The 17,538-nt window shown below is 43.7% G+C and overlaps 1 protein-coding gene across 1 annotated transcript; it reads left to right on the forward strand.

The window, feature by feature from the left end:
- The first annotated feature begins 691 nt into the window (after positions 1–691).
- Positions 692–14,390, forward strand: DEGS1 (delta 4-desaturase, sphingolipid 1). Its single transcript, XM_037510170.2, has 3 exons — positions 692–841; positions 8,133–8,875; positions 13,429–14,390. The coding sequence occupies exons 1-3, from the start codon at positions 760–762 to the stop codon at positions 13,573–13,575; spliced, it is 972 nt and encodes a 323-aa protein (XP_037366067.1). The 5' UTR covers positions 692–759; the 3' UTR covers positions 13,576–14,390.
- Positions 14,391–17,538: the final 3,148 nt, after the last annotated feature.

Genomic DNA, 17,538 nt, shown 5'->3' on the forward strand with positions numbered 1-17,538 from the left:
CACAAAGTCTGGTTATCTTCCTTTTTTGTAATCTGTAAAAATTTTTCTTTTTTATGGAGAAGTGGTAACTAATTTTGAAACAAAACCACAGCTACAAGCTTGTGGTTCTGATGACTGCTGTGACAGATGTAGGACAGGGCTTTCCTTCTGTAGTCACACTAGAATAATTCGAGCAAAACAAATTCCCGACCATTCCCCCTCTCAACGACAGAGATTTCTTTTTGCTTAATTAGCTTTTAATTGTCACACACTGTATTTTTCCTACGGTATTATTTCCAGGAAGCAGCCAAAAAGCAAACAAAGAACTTGGCTCAATGAGTAATTTGCTTTTCAAAATTAAACCCGGGCCAGCTGCCATTGACAAACCGCCACAGAACCCGGTGACGAGCTCTGCCGGTTCCGAGGCGTTAGAGCGGCAGCCCGGCCGCCCCACGCCTCTCCTCGCATCTTCTCCTTCCCCCGAGCTCGGCGCGGGCGGCGAGCCAGGCCGGGGCGCAGGGACGGCGGGAGCTCGGCCCCCGGAGGGCTCCGCGTCCCGGGTCGCCCGCAGCGCGCGCGGCCGAGGGCCGCCTCCCGCCCGCGCGGGTCCGGAGCCGTCGGGCTGCGGGCGGCCGGGGGCGGGGCGGGGCGGGGCGGGGCGGGGCCCAGCGCTCCACGCCCCGTCCCCGGCGCTCCGCCCGCCCAGGCCGACCCGGGCCCGAGCCGCCGCGCCGCCGCCGGAGCAGCCGTGTCGGGAGCGGGCCGGTCGCCGTCGCAGCCATGGGGAGCCGCGTCTCGCGGGAGGACTTCGAGTGGGTCTACACCGACCAGCCCCACGCGGATCGGCGCCAGGAGATCTTGGGTGAGGCCGGGCCCTCGCCCCGTTATGTGCGCGCGCGGGCCCGCGGGGCGCGCCTTCCTCGCCGGGCCCGCGCCGGGGCTCCCAGACGCGCTCCCCCGCGCGGCGCCCGGGCCCCCGCGGCGGCCAGCGCGGGCCGAGGCGCGGGCGGCGGCCCCGGCGCGGCGGGCGCGGGCGCGGGCGGGGGCCTCGTGCCGGCCGGGCCCTTCCGCCGAGAGGCGCAGGCGCGTCCCCGGGGCGGGCGGCCGGCGTCGCGTGGAGCGGGCCCGCTAGGCCGCCGAGGGGCGGCGCCTCCCCCGGGGATGCGGCGCCCTCCGTGGCTTCGTCGCCCTCCTCCCCGGCGGGCCCGCGGAGCCGGGCTGCTGCCTGCGAGGCCGGGCGTGGCCCGGGCGCGGGGCCCTGACGCCGGCCGGCCGCCCTGGCCGGGGGGGGGGGGGGGGGGCGCTCCCGACCCGGAGGGCCCGGGGGACCGGCGGGGGCGCTCCAGGACCCGAGTTCTGTGCGCCCTTCACGTTGTCTCCTGGATTCCCACCGCGGCTGCGTCGCGAGAAGGCCGGGTTCGTGAGTGTTTTTGCCCATCCCAGGCCTGCGGATGGGAAGGCTGAAACGGGGGGACACTTGCCAAGATGAGCCCGCCGGCCCTACGCCGCTCGCCGCTGGCCCTTCCGCCGGGCTGAGCAGGCCTTGCTCGGCTCCCCACAGTGGGCGGCGCGCGCCGCTGCCCGAGGCCGCTTATTCACGGGAGAAGTCACTTCGCTTGCCCGCGCTCAGGTGGCTCCCGGTGACAGGCGAGGCTCCGGGTCTCGTGCTTCGCAAACCCGTGTGTCCTCTGCTCCCACTCTTCAGGCCTAGGCAGCCACTGTGGGTGTCTGTAGATTTGCCGATTCTGGACATTTCTTATAAATCATATCGTACTTGGTCCTCTGTGATTTCCTCTAGTTGATATAGGGGTTTCAAAGTTCATCCGTGTTGTAGCACGTATTAGCAGGTCATTCTTCCTCATCCTGAATCACTTAACATTTATGGCCATACGGCATTTTCTTTCTCCAAGTATCAGTTGGTAGACTTGGATAATGCTGTGAACATTTATATGCAAGTTACAGTATGGATGGGTATGTATTTTCATTTCTCTTGGGTAGCTACCTCGGAGTAGTTTTTCAAGACCATCTTTAGATGCACCCAGAGTCTTGTGAGCTGTGTATGCGGCCTCCAGTTTCCCACATCCTTGTTATTGCCTGTCTCTTTCATTATCGTCATCCTAGTGGTTGTGAAGTAATACCTTATTGTGGTTTCAGTTTGCATTTTCCTAATGACTAATACTGGTGAACATCTTTTACGAGTTTATGGGCCATTTGAATATTTGCTTTGGAGAAATGTCCATTTAGATTCCTTGCTTGTTTTAAAACTGGATTATTTTTAAGAGTTCTTTATTTAATCTGGGCATAAGTCACTTATAAGTCATATGATCTGCAAGTGTTTCCTTCCATCCTTGGGTTGTCCACTTCCTTGGTATCGTTTGGACACAAAAGTGTGTGATGCAGTACAATTTATCCGTCACTTGTGCTTCTCATATAATATCTAAGAAACAGTTGATTCTGTTTTCTTTATAAGTTTTTTTTTTAAGATTTATTTATTTATACAAGCACTGGGAAACAGTTGATTCTGTTTTCTTTATAAGTTTTTTTTTTTTTTTTTTAAGATTTATTTATTTATTTATACAAGCACTGGGTATAGTCAGAAGCGCAGGAGGGTGAGAGAATTCACCAGAGCCAGAGCGGGGAGCAGAGCAGGCAGAAGGACTGAAGTACACTGCTGAGGGGAGCAGCGGGTGGCAGGAGAGGTCTGTGCGCCATGTGGGACCCTCCTCCAGTGGCCAGGGAGCAGCCGGGGGTTGAACTGGCCCTGCAGAGGCTGCAGGCAGCTTCGCAACGCGGCGCTCAACCACTGCACCACCGGAGAGGCCCTCTTTGTAAGTTTTTAATAGATTTGTAGTATTTATGTCCATGATCCATTTCAAGTTAATTTTTTTGTGTATGGAATAAAGAAGAGATCTACTTCATTCTTTATCATGTGGGTATCTGCTTCCAGCACAATATGCTGTGTTAACTGAAATGAAAGCCTCAATAATAGACAAAGAGTTTCTTAGATAATCACAGTGAGGATTCGAACCCAAGAAGCACTCCCAAGAAAGTCTTACTCTTTGAGAACTTTCAACAATCACAACTTGGAGTTTAGTTTATTTAGATAAGAGGCTAATTTATTGACCTCAAAAAATGTAATTATTCTTGACAAGCAATGGGTGGGGCTTCTGGTTTTCATCTATAGGCTTAGATCTTCCAATTCCTACATTATCTTAAAGATTTGCTGATGCCTATCTATTGGCAGCAGAGGGCAAAACCTGGGACTTAATCATCTGTCTGATTTCTAAAGAATGCTCTGTGGAGACTAAAGGCTGGGTACCCATTGTTTAAATCTTCTTTATCAGGCCCTTGGTTAGTGGGGTTGAAAGGCTGGATTACCCTCAGGCAGCAGATTTTTGCATAGGCTACATCTTAGAACAAGACAGAACCTGTTCTTATTTCAAATTCTTGCCTGGCTAAGGTACACGTGTGGGTGTGTGGGTGTGTGTCGGGGAGGAGGTGATCCCAGAACTTTTTGAATGTGTTCACAATTCATAGGACTGTCTTTCACCACTTAATTATATTAACACCTTATATTATTGGTTTTTATGTATTATTACAGTTTTGCAGAAATTTAGTACAAAATTTTGCTTGGAGCAAGTTGATTTGTCTGAGAGAACTTTGCATAGGTTTCAAGATCTTAAGAGTACCAACAAAATGTAGATTATTGCCTATCCTTTGTTAAATATATTAGTTTAATCAGGTTTTCTATAAGGTAAAAATGCTGGAGCTTTGTCTAAACTGAAATAACTCATATTAATACAAAGAATTATTGCTTAACCAAGAAACTGAAGGGTTGTTATTCTATTATAGACTAATTTCCGGGCCTGTAGGATTACTCTTTGTGGTCTGTTGCCTATAAAAATTACTAACATTTGATAAACTAACACCAACAAAAGAGTAGATTTTAAGGAATAGAAAAGTAGAAGGGAAAGAAACTAGGAGAATTACTTACCTTCAGCTAACACTACTTATTTCTTAAATAGCTTCCTGTCTTGCATATTAAGGTTGTATTGAATTCTTCATTTCACAATTAAAGAAAATACTGCTCCTCTTTTCCCTATTTTATCTTCAAAAACATTTTCAATGTCCTAAGAAAAAGGTTATTCCTTTGTGGTCCTGGGTCAAACATACTTAATAGCACATAAAACTAAAGATTTTTTTTATTTAAATATTTTATTTTATATAATTCTTACATCTTTTTTCATCTTTGCACAATGTATGCATTTTCATTTTGGTTATATTCCCCATACAATTGCACCCCCCCTTATTTTGACCCTAGTCCTTCCTTTCCCCACTCCTCCCTCCCTCCACCCCCACTCCCCCCCACCGCCCCCCAGCCCCCATAGTGTGTCTCTGGTTTATAGTTGCTTGTTGATTTTGATTTTTACTTTGTATTGATTAGTCTTTTTCCTGGTCTCTTATTTAGGTTTTCTAAATTACTGCTATAAGTGAGACCATCCGGTATTTTTCTTTTTCTTTCTGACTTACTTTGCTGAGCATGATTCCTTCTAGCTCCATCCATGTTGCTGCAAACTGCATGTATTTATCTTTTGATTGCTGAGTAATATTCCATGGTGTATATGTACCACATCTTCTTGATCCAGTCATCTATTTTTGGGCATTTGGGTTGCTTCCATAGCTTAGCTATTGTAAACAGTGCTGCTATAAACATAGGGGTGCAGGTGCCCTTTGGAATTACTGTTTCTGTGTCCTTTGGGTAAATACCTAGGAGTGGAATTGCTGGATCATATGGAAGCTCTATGTTTAGTAGGTCAAGAAATCTCCACACAGCTCTCCATAGTGGCTGGACCAGTTTGCCCTCCCACCAGCAGTGCAGGAGAGTTCCTTTTTCTCCACAACCTCGCCAACATTTGTTGTTGCTAGTTTTTTTAATATGTGCCATTCTCACTGGTGTGAGATGGTATCTCACTGTTGTTTTGATTTGCATTTCCCTGATTACAAGTGATGTTGAACATTTTTTCATATGCCTGTTGGCCATTTGCATTTCCTCTTTGGAGAAGTTTCTTTTTAGCTCTTCTGCCCATTTTTGGACTGGATTATTTTCTTTATTTTTTATTTTTTTATAGAGGCATGTTTTATTTGTTTGTTTGTTTGTTTTGTTTTGTTTGTTTTGTTTTGTTTATACATGCACTGGGTACAGTCAGAAGCATGGGAGGGCGAGAGAATTCACCAGAGCCGGAGCGAGGAGCAGAGCAGGCAGAAGGACCGAAGCACACTGCTGAGGGGAGCATCGGGCGGCAGGAGAGGTCTGTGCGCCATGTGGGACCCTCCTCCGGTGGCCGGGGAGCAGCTGGGGATCGAACCGGCGCCGCAGAGGCTGCGGGCAGCTTCGCAACCCAACGTTCAACCGCTGCGCCACCAGGGAGGCCCTGGACTGGATTATTTTCTTTGTTTTTGTTGAGTCTCATCAGCTCTTTGTAGATTTTTGTGGTCAGTCCTTTATCGTTAATGTTGTGTGCAAAAATGTTCTCCCAGTCGGTGGGGTTTTTCTTTGTTTTGGTTATTGTCTCTTCTGCTGTGCAGAAGCTCTTTAATTTGATGTAGTCCCAGCTGTTTATCTTTGCCTTCACTATCACTGCTTTGGGTGATGTGTCTGTAAAGATGTCTTTGAGATGCATGTCATGTAGTGTTTCGCCTATATTTCCTTCTATGTATTTTATGGTTTCAGGTCTTATGTCTAGTTCTTTAATCCATTTTGAGTTGTTTTTTGTGCATGGGGTGGGGTAGTAGTCAAGTTTCATTCTTTTGCATGTAGTGACCTAGTTTTCCCAGCACCATTTATTGAACAAATTTTCTTTGCTCCAGTGCATATTCTTTGCTCCTTTATCAAAGATTAGTTGACCATAAATCTGTTGGTTTATTTCTGGATTTTCTATTCGGTTCCATTGGTCTGTGTGTCTGTTCTTGTTCCAATACCATGCGGTTTTGATGGTTATGGCTTTGTAGTATAGTTTAAAGTCTGGGAGTGTGATGCCTCCATTCCCTTCTCTTTTTTTTTTTTTTTTTTTTTTTTTTTCAGAAGAGCTTTGGCTGTTTGGGGTTTTTGGTGATTCCATATGAATTTCATCAATAATTTTTCTATTTCTTTGAAGAATGTCATTGAAATTTTTATTGGAATAGCATTGAATCTGTATATTGCTTTTGGTAGGATGGCCATTTTAATAATGTTAATTCTTCCGATCCCTGAGCAGGGGATTTCTTTCCATTTCTTTGTGTCTTCTATTTATTTTAACAGTGTTTTATAGTTTTCTTTGCATAGGTCCTTTACCTCTTTTGTTAGAGTTATTCCCAAGTATTTGATTTTTTTTTTTGTTTCAATAATAAAAGGGATGGTTTTTTTAATTTCTTCTTCAGATTTATTTTTTGTGTGTAGGAAGGCTACTGATTTTTGTGTGTTGATTTTGTATCCTGCCACTTTACTAAACAGATTGATTAGTTGAATTATTTTTTCTGTGGAGTTTTTGGGGTTCTCTATGTATATTATCATATCATCTGCAAATAGTGATAGTTTAACTTCTTCTTTTCCTATTTGGATTCCTTGTATGTCTTTCTCTTGTCTTATTGCTCTGGCTAGGACTTCCAGTATTATATTGAAAAGCTTGGGCCTCCCCAGTGGCGCAGCAGTTGAGCGCTGGGTTGCGAAGCTACCCGCAGCCTCTGCAGCCCGGTTCTATCCCCAGCTGCTCCCCTGCCACCAGTGAGGGTCCCACATGGCGTGCAGACCTCTCCTGCCGCCCACTGCTCCCCACAGCAGTGTACTTCGTCACTCTCTTTGTTCTACTCTCCGCTCTGGCTCTGGTGAATTCTCTCACCCTCCCGTACCTCTGACTGTACCCAGTGCTTGTATAAATAAATTTAAAAAATCTTTTTAAAAAAAGAAAAGCAGTGGTGAGAGTGGACATCCTTGTCTTGTTCCAGATCTTAATGGAAATGCTTTCAGCTTTTATCATGAATGGGTGTTGTACTTTGTCGAAAGCTTTCTCAGCATCTATTGATATTATCATATGTTTTTTTTATTTCTTTTTGTTGATGTGTTGGATGACATTGATTGATTTTCAGATGTTGAACCATCCTTGTGTCCCTGGAATGAATTCTACTTGGTCGTGGTGAATTATCTTATGGATGCATTGTTGGATTCTGATAGCTAAAATTTCATTGAGGATTTTTACATCAGTGTTCATTAGAGAGATTGGCCTGTAAAAACTAAAGATTTTTGTTACATTTGACTTTCAGTCTCTGGGATGGTAGACTAAGAGGAGACTGCATTTGCTCTTAGGGACATTTTCCTAAAATGCAGCTTTTGTTACTGACTTTTTTCATAATACTTGGATACTTTCATGGAGATTGACCAGGACTCTCACAAATTCACACTGTATAATTCTAATAAATCAATAGGAAAAGTGACATTGTAAATTGATAGCACACTTTGGAAATTATCTTATTTCCAGATAACTAGAAAAGTCTATACTGGCAAAAATTTTAGATATCTAAATGTCTAATAATAGAGAAATGGTTAAAAATTATGACTGACAACTAGAAGTGATTTAATCATTAGTAGCAAGGAAATTGTGAAATATAAGTATATAATTATATTTAACTCCATATATATATAAAACATATTGCATATATGTTATATATTCTACATGGTAGTATATTACAATATGTATATAGGAAAAAATATAATATATTTTGTCAGATACATAGAATGGATTTACTAGACAATGATCATGACTTTGTAGCACCTGTTCATTTAATATGCAAGGAATTGTTAGGGGTGAAAAGGGAATTGGATAACATAAAAGCTTTAATCCTTTGTATTTTTGTGTAATGTTTTATTTTTCCTGCATAAATTCTCAATTTGTTGTAACATGATATTTAGTAAATTTACTGTTAGAATATACTACTCTTTCCCTATGATATATAATATTCATTAAAGTCTCTAATACAGTGTATACTGATTTGGGAAGTTTTTAAAAATTACTGTGAATATTTTCATTTACTTGGTGTTATTATAAATTTGGTTTAATTATAATTGTGGCATTATGTATTTTTCTCAGTTCTTGATTTTTTTATTTGTTTTTTCTTTACAGCAAAGTATCCAGAGATAAAATCCTTGATGAAACCTGATCCCAACTTGATATGGATTATAATTATGATGGTTCTTACCCAGTTGGTTGCCTTTTATTTAGTAAAAGACTTGGACTGGAAATGGGTCATATTTTGGGCATATGCCTTTGGCAGCTGCATTAACCACTCCATGACTCTGGCTATCCATGAAGTTTCCCACAATAGTGCCTTTGGCCACTGCAAAGCTATGTGGAATCGTTGGTTTGGAATATTTGCTAATCTTCCTATTGGTGTTCCATATTCAATTTCCTTTAAGAGATATCACATGGACCATCATCGATACCTTGGTAGTGATGGCATTGATGTGGATATTCCAACTGATTTTGAAGGCTGGTTCTTCTGTACCACTTTCAGAAAGTTTATGTGGGTTATTCTTCAGCCTCTTTTTTACGCTTTTCGACCTCTGTTCATCAACCCCAAGCCAATTTCTAACCTGGAAATTATCAATACTGTGATCCAGATCACTTTTGACATTATAGTTTATTATGTCTGGGGGATTAAATCCTTAGTATACATGTTGTCAGCATCCTTACTTGGTCTAGGTTTGCACCCGATTTCTGGACATTTTATAGCTGAACATTACATGTTCTTAAAGGGATATGAAACTTACTCATATTATGGGCCTTTGAATTTACTTACCTTCAATGTGGGTTACCATAACGAACACCATGACTTCCCTAACATTCCTGGAAAAAGTCTTCCACTGGTAAGTAAAGATGTAAAGCTTCTCATTGCTTATGCTTATATGATCAAATAGTCCTGACTTGCTCATTTTAAAAGATACCTTGTTTATTTTGTCTATCATCAAAGAAAACCACAAGAGTATAAATTGAGTCTGCCAGCCTTATTTTACAGACTGCTCTCTCTTGGATGCTCAGAATAGTGGTAACACTTAAGGTTTAGAAGTATTGACAGTGGGCCTCCCTGGTGGCACAGAGGGTTAAGACACAACCTGTGAAGCTATCCTATGAAGCTGTCCACAGCCACTGCAGCACAAGTTTGATCCCCTGGCAGTGAGATACCCACATGGCGCAGCAGACCTCTCCTGATTCACCCGCTGCTCCCCTCAACAGTGTATATCAGTCATTCTGTTCCCCACTGTGTCTCTGGTGAATCCTCTCACCCCATACACCTCTGGCCTGTACCCCAGTTCTTGTATTCATAAATATATAAATCTTTTTTTTTTCTTTTTTTTTTTTTCTTTTTTTTTTAAGATTTATTTATTTATTTATACAAGCACTGGGTACAGTCAGAAGCGCGGGAGGGTGAGAGAATTCACCAGAGCCAGAGCAGGGAACAGAGCAGGCAGAAGGACCGAAGTACACTGCTGAGGGGAGCAGCGGGCGGCAGGAGAGGTCTGCGCACCATGTGGGACACTCCTCCGGTGGCCAGGGAGCAGCCGGGGATCGAACCGGCGCTGCAGAGGCTGCGGGCAGCTTCGCAACCCAGCGCTCAACCGCTGCGCCACCGGGGAGGCCCTATAAATCTTTTTGTTTAAAAAAATAGAAGAAGTATTGGCAGAGCTGCAAAATCTGCTAACTTGTAATTCAAAGGGAAAATGAAATTCCTCTGTGAGGCAAGCAGAAGTTCACATAACCTTCATCACTATTAAACTAAATAGACTCACCCAAGATTTATGTGTTAGATTTATATGTTGGTTTGTTGTGAATACAGATGTCCTACATAACTCATCTGCAGAATAAATACACATCAATTTCCAGTACTCCAAACTTCCCACAGCAGGAAACTTAGGTTTCTCTATGCAGTAGACTTTTGGAGCATTGTTTGTGGAGTAAAGAAGACATTTGACCTTCATCCTTTCATCCTCTCCAAAATGACCACTTTTCCTAACTTTAATTGTCTTTCTGGTGAAATCTCTTACTAAACTTCCCATTTTCAAAATGGGTAGCTTTTGAGTTCCATTATCAAAAAATATTGCCAGAATTCTAAAAATGTAATCTGTATGAAATGTAATATTTATTTTTCTTATTTTTTTTAAGCTAATGTATAAGAAACCATAGCCAGTTATTTGATGCTGTCATGTCCACCCACTTTTATAGGTTTCTTAAGTTTTTTAAATGTTGGCTGTTTAAAAACTAACAAGTGCCATGACACCTCAGTATAATATTTGATTACCAATTGGCTTTCAAACTGAGGAAAGGAAAATTTAGAAAGGACATTGGGTCACTGGGAAAACTGCATCTGGATAATATTGTGTCAATATTTACTTTGGGGGTGCAATGAGACCTATACAGGTGTTAGGGTTTTATGGGAGAATGTCATTGTACCGGGAGGTACACATTAAATATTCAGGGGTGAAGCACTAGGGCAGGTTGTCACATATTGTGTGCAGCTTACTCTGAAAAGGTTCATCAAAGAAAGCAGAGTATGTACCGTGTATGTTGAGTAGGAGAGGAGGTGACTGGCATAGTGTTAATAGGTGGTGGGCCTGTGCAGAGGGCACCTCTGTGTTCATCTCACTACTCTTTCATCTTTCTTGTAGGTTGTACATTTTTTTAAATGTCTGGGCAAAAATACCACACTATTGTCCAAAGATACTTTGCAACTGTTGTAATGGGATGTAGTGCATCTACATGTGTGGTTCTGCCCAGGTGCCCTTCTGAATAGTGTGTGGCCTCTTCCCTGACTAGGGAAGTGAAGTTTCATTTGTTTAAGGTTATAGTTTACAGAGGAAAGCTGGTCTGCTTTTTTTTTTTTTTTTTTTAAGTTTTATTTATTTATACATGCATACATACATACAAGTACTGGGTACAGTCAGAAGAGCGGGAGGGTGAGAGAATTCACCAGAGCCAGGGGGAGAGCAGAGAGCAGGCAGACTGACGAAGTACACTGCTGAGGGGAGCAGTGGGCAGCAGGAGAGGTTTGTGCGCCATGTGGGACCCTCGCCTGGAGGCTGGGGATAGAACCGGTGCTGCAGAGGCTTACAGGCAGCTTCACAACCCAGCGCTCAACCGCTGCGCCACCGGGGAGGCCCTGGTCTGCTTTTGAACAACAGAAACATTTCTTTTTTTTTTTTAATGCATTTTTTTTTTTTTTAAGATTTATTTATTTATTTATACAAGCACTGGGTATAGTCAGAAGCGCGGGAGGGGTGAGAGGATTCACCAGAGCGGGGAGCAGAACAGGAAGAAGGACCGAAGTACACTGCTGAGGGGAGCAGCGGGCGTCGCAGGAGAGGTCTGCACGCCATGTGGGACCCTCGCTGGTGGCCGGGGGTGGAACCGGTGCTACAGAGGCTGCGGCCAGCTTTGCAACCCAACGCTCAACCTCTGCGCCACTGGGGAGGCCCAACAGTAACATTTCAAACATAAACCGTATTCTTTGACTTTTAATTTTCTTGCTTAGCTCCTGTGCAGAAAATTTAGTTCAGTTCAAACATTGACTTAAGGCCCATGATTCATTTCTAATTTCGTTTAATGCTGTCTTGCTCCTAAGCTAAACTAGCAGACATCCTCAATGTTCTCTAGTCTCCCCTCCCTGCTTTTTCTGTGATGTATATCCAGGACTGTCTAGCCCTTAACAAATGTCTGTTATTAAGATGGTGTTTTTTTACTCTAGCTGTTACAATTCACTGATTGCTACTGGCAGGCATAAATTCAGTGTGGATAGGTTTAATCTGCTTTTTTTTTTTTTTTTTTTGTTCTTGGAGAAATTACAATACTGAGGGTTTTTTTTTTTTAATTTATTTATTTGTTTGTTTTGCTTGTTTATACAAGCACTGAGTAGAGTCAGAAGCGCGGGAGGGTGAGCGAATTCACCAGAGCCAGAGCGGGGAGCAGAGCAGGCAGAAGGACCGAAGTACACTGCTGAGGGGAGCAGCAGGCGGCAGGAAAGGTCTACGCGCCATGCGGGACCCTCCTCCGGTGGCCGGGGAGCAGCCGGAGATTTAACTGGCGCTGCAGAGGCTGCGGGCAGCTTCGCAACCCAGAGCTCAACCGCTGCGCCAAAGGGGAGGCCCTTAATCTGCTTCTTCACAAGCAGAAACTATCATTACATTTCCCAAATTAAACTTTAATTTTCTTTTCTTTTTCTTGTTAACTCTTCACCATTTGGATTCTGCTTGTTTGCTTTCCTTTGGGCTCTAGTAGAGTAGATATTATGCATTTTGGTGAAATGGCAGAACTGTTAACTACTCATAACTAATTAGTCTTGCTTTTTTAAAAAAGATTTATTTATTTATGCATACAAGAGCTAGGGTTCAGGCCAGAGGTGTGGGGTGGGTGAGGGGATTCACCAGAGACAGAGTGGGGAGCAGAACAGTCGGAGCTACTTAAATTAAATACACTGCTGAGGGGAGCAGCAGGCGAGACAGGAGAAGTCTGCTGTGCCATGTGGGTAGCTCTCTAGCTGGGGATCAAATTCACGCTGCAATGGTGCAGTGGCTAGTGATAGCTTCATAGTGCTGCGACTTAACCCCTTGTGCCACCGGGGAGCCCTATTCTTGCTTTTTAATTAGCTCGGCAGTAGTCATTTTTAAAGACATTTTCAACTTGAGATGGCAGAATTGCATACTTCATGCTAGTATCCCCAGGTTCATTAACCATGGGAGTTAATGTTAGCTTTATATCCTACAGTACTAACCCTGCATAGGTACCTTAAATATATAAATCTGATGGTTTTGCACGTATATGTTGTTAAAATCCCAAGTGACAGATTTTACAAATAAGTCAAGTATATTTAACTATGGAGATGCAAACTACTTTTTGTTTAAAATTCCCAAAGCTGGGGCCTCCCCGGTGGCGCAGCGGTTGAGCACTGGGTTGCGAAGCTGCCCGCAGCCTCTGTGGCGCAGGTTCGATCCCCGGCTGCTCCCCAGCCACCGGAGGAGGGTCCCACATGGTGTGCAGACCTCTCCTGCCGCCCGCTGCTCCCCTCAGCAGTGTACTTCAGTTCTTCTGCCTGCTCTGCTCCCCGCTCTGGCTCTGGTGAATTCTCTCACCCTCCCGCGTTTCTGACTGTACCCAGTGCTTGTATAAACAAACAAACAAACAAATAAATAAATAAAATACGTGCCTCTTTAAAAAAAAAAATTAAAAAAAAAATACATTTATAAAAAAAAATAATAATAAAATAAAATTCCCAATGCTGCTGAGTTTGAGTTTTGTTTCATTTTGAGAGGGAGTAAGGAGAAAAGTCTCAATGATTTCCTTTCTGTGTTTGTGTCAAACATTTATCTGTCATCTTTAATAGGACTCAGTTAATACCCATTATTCATTTTGGTGTGTATTTCCTTTCTAGGTGAGGAAAATAGCAGCTGAGTACTATGACAACCTCCCCCACTACAATTCCTGGATAAGAGTACTGTATGATTTTGTGATGGATGACACATTAAGTCCTTACTCGAGAATGAAGAGGCCCCAAAAAGGGAAGATGGTACTGGAGTAAATGTCATTATAACCAAAGGAATTTTTCATTATCAAACCAAGAACAGTGATGTTTAGACGCCACTCTGACACAATTTCTCAAAAAGTGTGGTCACTATGGTATCTTGTTAAGAAGCTAACCTGGCTTTTAACAGCTTGTCTGTGCTGTGTTGAGCTTTACTAGCAGGAAGCTTATTGGTTGTATTATCATTGTTAAGGATGTTTTCACTCATGTCTGACATTTTGTAAGCATTTTATTAAAAAGCTTTTAAACAGTGATTTATTGTATATTATTTTCACTATAAAGTTTTGCTTTATTATAACAGCTAATAAACTGAGCTATTAATCATAATCGTGTTTATCACACTTGTGTTCTACTGTCTTTATGATAGTCTGGGTTCTTGAAAAAATTTCACCCAAGAAATGGTGGAGGTGGGGACTGAAACTATTTTACTGCAAACTGAATTATGCATTTTAATTTTTACTGTTGTATGTAGGGCTTAAATTAGACAATGCTGCGTCCTGCATAGCCTTATTCATAAAGTGCTTCTAATTTAATCACATCCAGCACTCAACTTCCTTTTTTAGATGCATTAAATATCGAATTAGAAGTGCTCAGCCCATATGTTATTTCATTGCAGTGGAAACTGGTGTGGCCCGATGATAGTTGATACCCAAGTAACTGGAACCATGGTCTCTTGGACTGGTCATCCTGGTTATCTGAAGTGTGTCACTTCAGGTTATATGGTGAATGTTTAAAAAATGTAAGTGGTATCAAAAACCATCTACGATTTGTACATAACACCAATCCTTAGGCATCCTTAAGTGTTAATAAATTCCTGTTTTGATAATCATGTTACAGTTTTTATCTACTTTAAGAGCAGAAGTCTCCTCAGAATGATCAGGTACCTGTATTACAGACACTGTCATTCCCAAGGACTTTGCTTTCCCTCCCTGCTCTTACCAAGGAAAATGTCTACTATCTTTAAACTGGTATAAAGGACCACTGTTAAAGAACCATCAATGTAAAGTTTAGAGGGATAGTAGAAACCAACTTTGTAACTTAAACATACTTGGTCAGTCACCAAAAATAGCATCTGTGAGACACCTGTGGACTTGATTCTTGATATTAAGATGGTGTCTTAATACCTTGCCTATGGAACTCCAATTAGTGACTACATCTGCCATGTAAATGCTGAAAACTTCCAACTCTTTCAGTTCAGTTCTCTCAGTTCCAAATCCTGCTGGAGACTAGACGACAGTCTCCTTCCCAGACCTGGTTACCTTATCACTGCCTGCCTGGATAGGTTTCAGCCTCCTGTAGGTCTCCTAGCCAGTCTCACTTCTGGCTGGCCATAGTTCATCATTTCAGTCCCTGCTGTGACAGCCGGAGAGGGCCCTGTGGTAGTTTGCATCAGCAGAAGGTTGGGCTTCAGAACCCTAACTATGGAGATGCAAACTACTTTTTGTTTAAAATTCCCAAAGCTGGGGCCTCCCCGGTGGCGCAGCGGTTGAGCACTGGGTTGCGAAGCTGCCCGCAGCCTCTGCAGCACCGGTTCTATCCCCGGCTGCTCCCCGGCCACTGGAGGAGGGTCCCACATGGCCGCCCGCTGCTCCCCTCAGCAGTGTACTTCGGTCCTGCCTGCTCTGCTCCCCGCTCTGGCTCTGGTGAATTCTCTCACCCTCCCGCGCTTCTGACTGTACCCAGTGCATGTATAAACAAAACAAACAAACAAATAAATAAATAAAACATGCCTCTATTAAAAAAAAAAAAAACAAAAAACAGGAAAGTCAGGATGTGGCTGGAACAGGTGGAGAGCAGGTGTCAACACTGTCCCGGTCAATGGATGATCATTCTCATCATGTTAGCCTGGTGAGGGAGATAGCACTCCCCACACTGTCACTTCAGGAAGTGAAGATTCGAATTGATTAACCAGAGGGAGGGCATGTACAGTGACAGCAAAGTCAAGACCTGAACCCAGGACTGCCAAAGCTGGTGCCCTTTCTGTGCTGCATCTTGCCCAGCTGATCCGGAAACTCTTTGAACAAGGAAATGTGTTATTTCTTCTCTTGTTAGAAAAGTGTTCCGAGAGCCTGAGCCATTTGGATTGGAGCAAGGATGGTCTAACAACCAAGGAGCCAGGAAAGCCCTGAAAAAGCTGTAGCCTCTAATACCCAGAAGCACTAAAGCCTAAGACCCTCTATGTATACTGAACTCTGAGAGGGCTCACGGATGAGTGGGGGCCCTGCAAGGGAGAACAGGGGGCTGATGGCAACAGGGGGCTGAGGGCAACAGAGAGCCATCTGGAGTAGAGGCCTCAAGACTTGAGTAGAACTCAATGTTCCACATGGCTGTGGACACACTGTCTGCATTGGGAAGTCAGCAAACAGGGATGTACTGACAACCCAGGGAGAGTTCCGATTGGGAAAAGGAGCAGGATTTGACAACAGAGGAATAGGCTGATCAACACACTTTTTGGTTGGAAAATTAATGACTTAGAGGAAAAAGAACAGTGGAAAGCAATCTGAAAAAGGACAGTTTGGTTTTTGTTTAATCTGAATTGTCAGCTCATGAAGCTGCTAACTGGACACAACTGATGGGACGCCTCAATGCTGACAATAAGTATCTCTAAGATTACCATTCAGAAGGTAGTTGCTGTTATAGGCATGTGTGGATGGTCAACTGAGAGGAAGACAAGGATCAAGGACTCTGTCCAGGGGGTTCTGTGTAACCATGGCCGCATGGAGAATTTGGCCAGACAATATGCCTTCTTGGATCTGTGACACACACCTAGTATTTCCTTTAGAAGACAACCCAAAGAAATGCTAGTATCTTTTTATAGAGTCAAGTGGATTTTGGGCTTCCAGGTTCAGGGCCCTGTGTTTTGTGACCGTTGGGAAAAGAGTAGAATAGATGCACTGTGAAAAAGGCATGGAGGAATTGAGTTGCCCTGAATGTTGGCTTCTAAATCCATATAAAACAGCAATGCGCTAATCCAAAGAAGCCTCTGTAATCTCTCTCCCATTAGGTCATCATCCCAGGCTGCTTGAACAGGTCCTCAGGAAGAGTCCTGTTAAGACCCAGAGTAAGCCTTCATTAATCGAAAAGCAAAACAGGCAGTCATTTGTCCATATAATGGTTTAGCCCTCAAACCTCCCTTCTATTAAGTAGCTGAAAATTTTCCTGCTGCAAGGGGCTGTCCTGTTCCCTGAAGCGTGATCTCCCATACTAGGCATAGCCACACAAGTAGACTAGCTCTCCCCTCTGGGCTGGGCCTTGAATATGCTGGAAAGTGTTGTTTGCTTTATTAAAAGCACTTTGATGTTCCCTTTCTATTTTTGAGCAGATGTCTGCTTTGGTACTGACAGTAAAACGGCAACAGCCCACCAGACCAGCTTTGGAGACCTGTGTGAGTCGCTTCTTTCTGGCCACAAAGCGCACACTCCCAAGGCCCACCACTGGGACCAGCTGCTTTCTCACTTGCCATACCATCACTGACTCCCCAGGAGGGTCACCATGGTGCAAACCTGTGTGGGCATCCTCAGTCTTCTGCTTCTCAAGGGAAGGCCACTCTAGACCCAGCTAGAACAGATTCCCCGGCCAGAGCCCAAGACATGATCCTAGATCAATCTGCTAACTTCCCCCACTGCACCCCTTGTTGAGGACTCTTTTAGAGTTGAAAAATTGCAGATTCTACATCAAACTCTGCCATTCCTCATTTTTCTGAAAGCAAATTTTTCATCTCCTACTACTTTCTCCAAAATTTTATAATTTTTGAAGTGCAAGAGAATTCACCAAAAAATCAAGTCTGAATGACAAATTCAACCATTCTCTGTAGATTTCTTCTTTCCCTTAAGAGCCCCAGATTCAGCCCAAGGCTGAGGCCCCACCCCCTGGGCCAACCACAAGCCCCTCCTAGGTCTGAAGTTGTTTGACTGTAGCTCTTTATTTCCCGCAGAGGGGTGTGGCACGAGTACCTCTCCT

This window comes from Talpa occidentalis, unplaced genomic scaffold, assembly GCF_014898055.3.
Source record: "Talpa occidentalis isolate TD23 unplaced genomic scaffold, MPIMG_talOcc4v2.1 talOcc4.14, whole genome shotgun sequence".
NCBI lineage: Eukaryota > Metazoa > Chordata > Mammalia > Eulipotyphla > Talpidae > Talpa > Talpa occidentalis.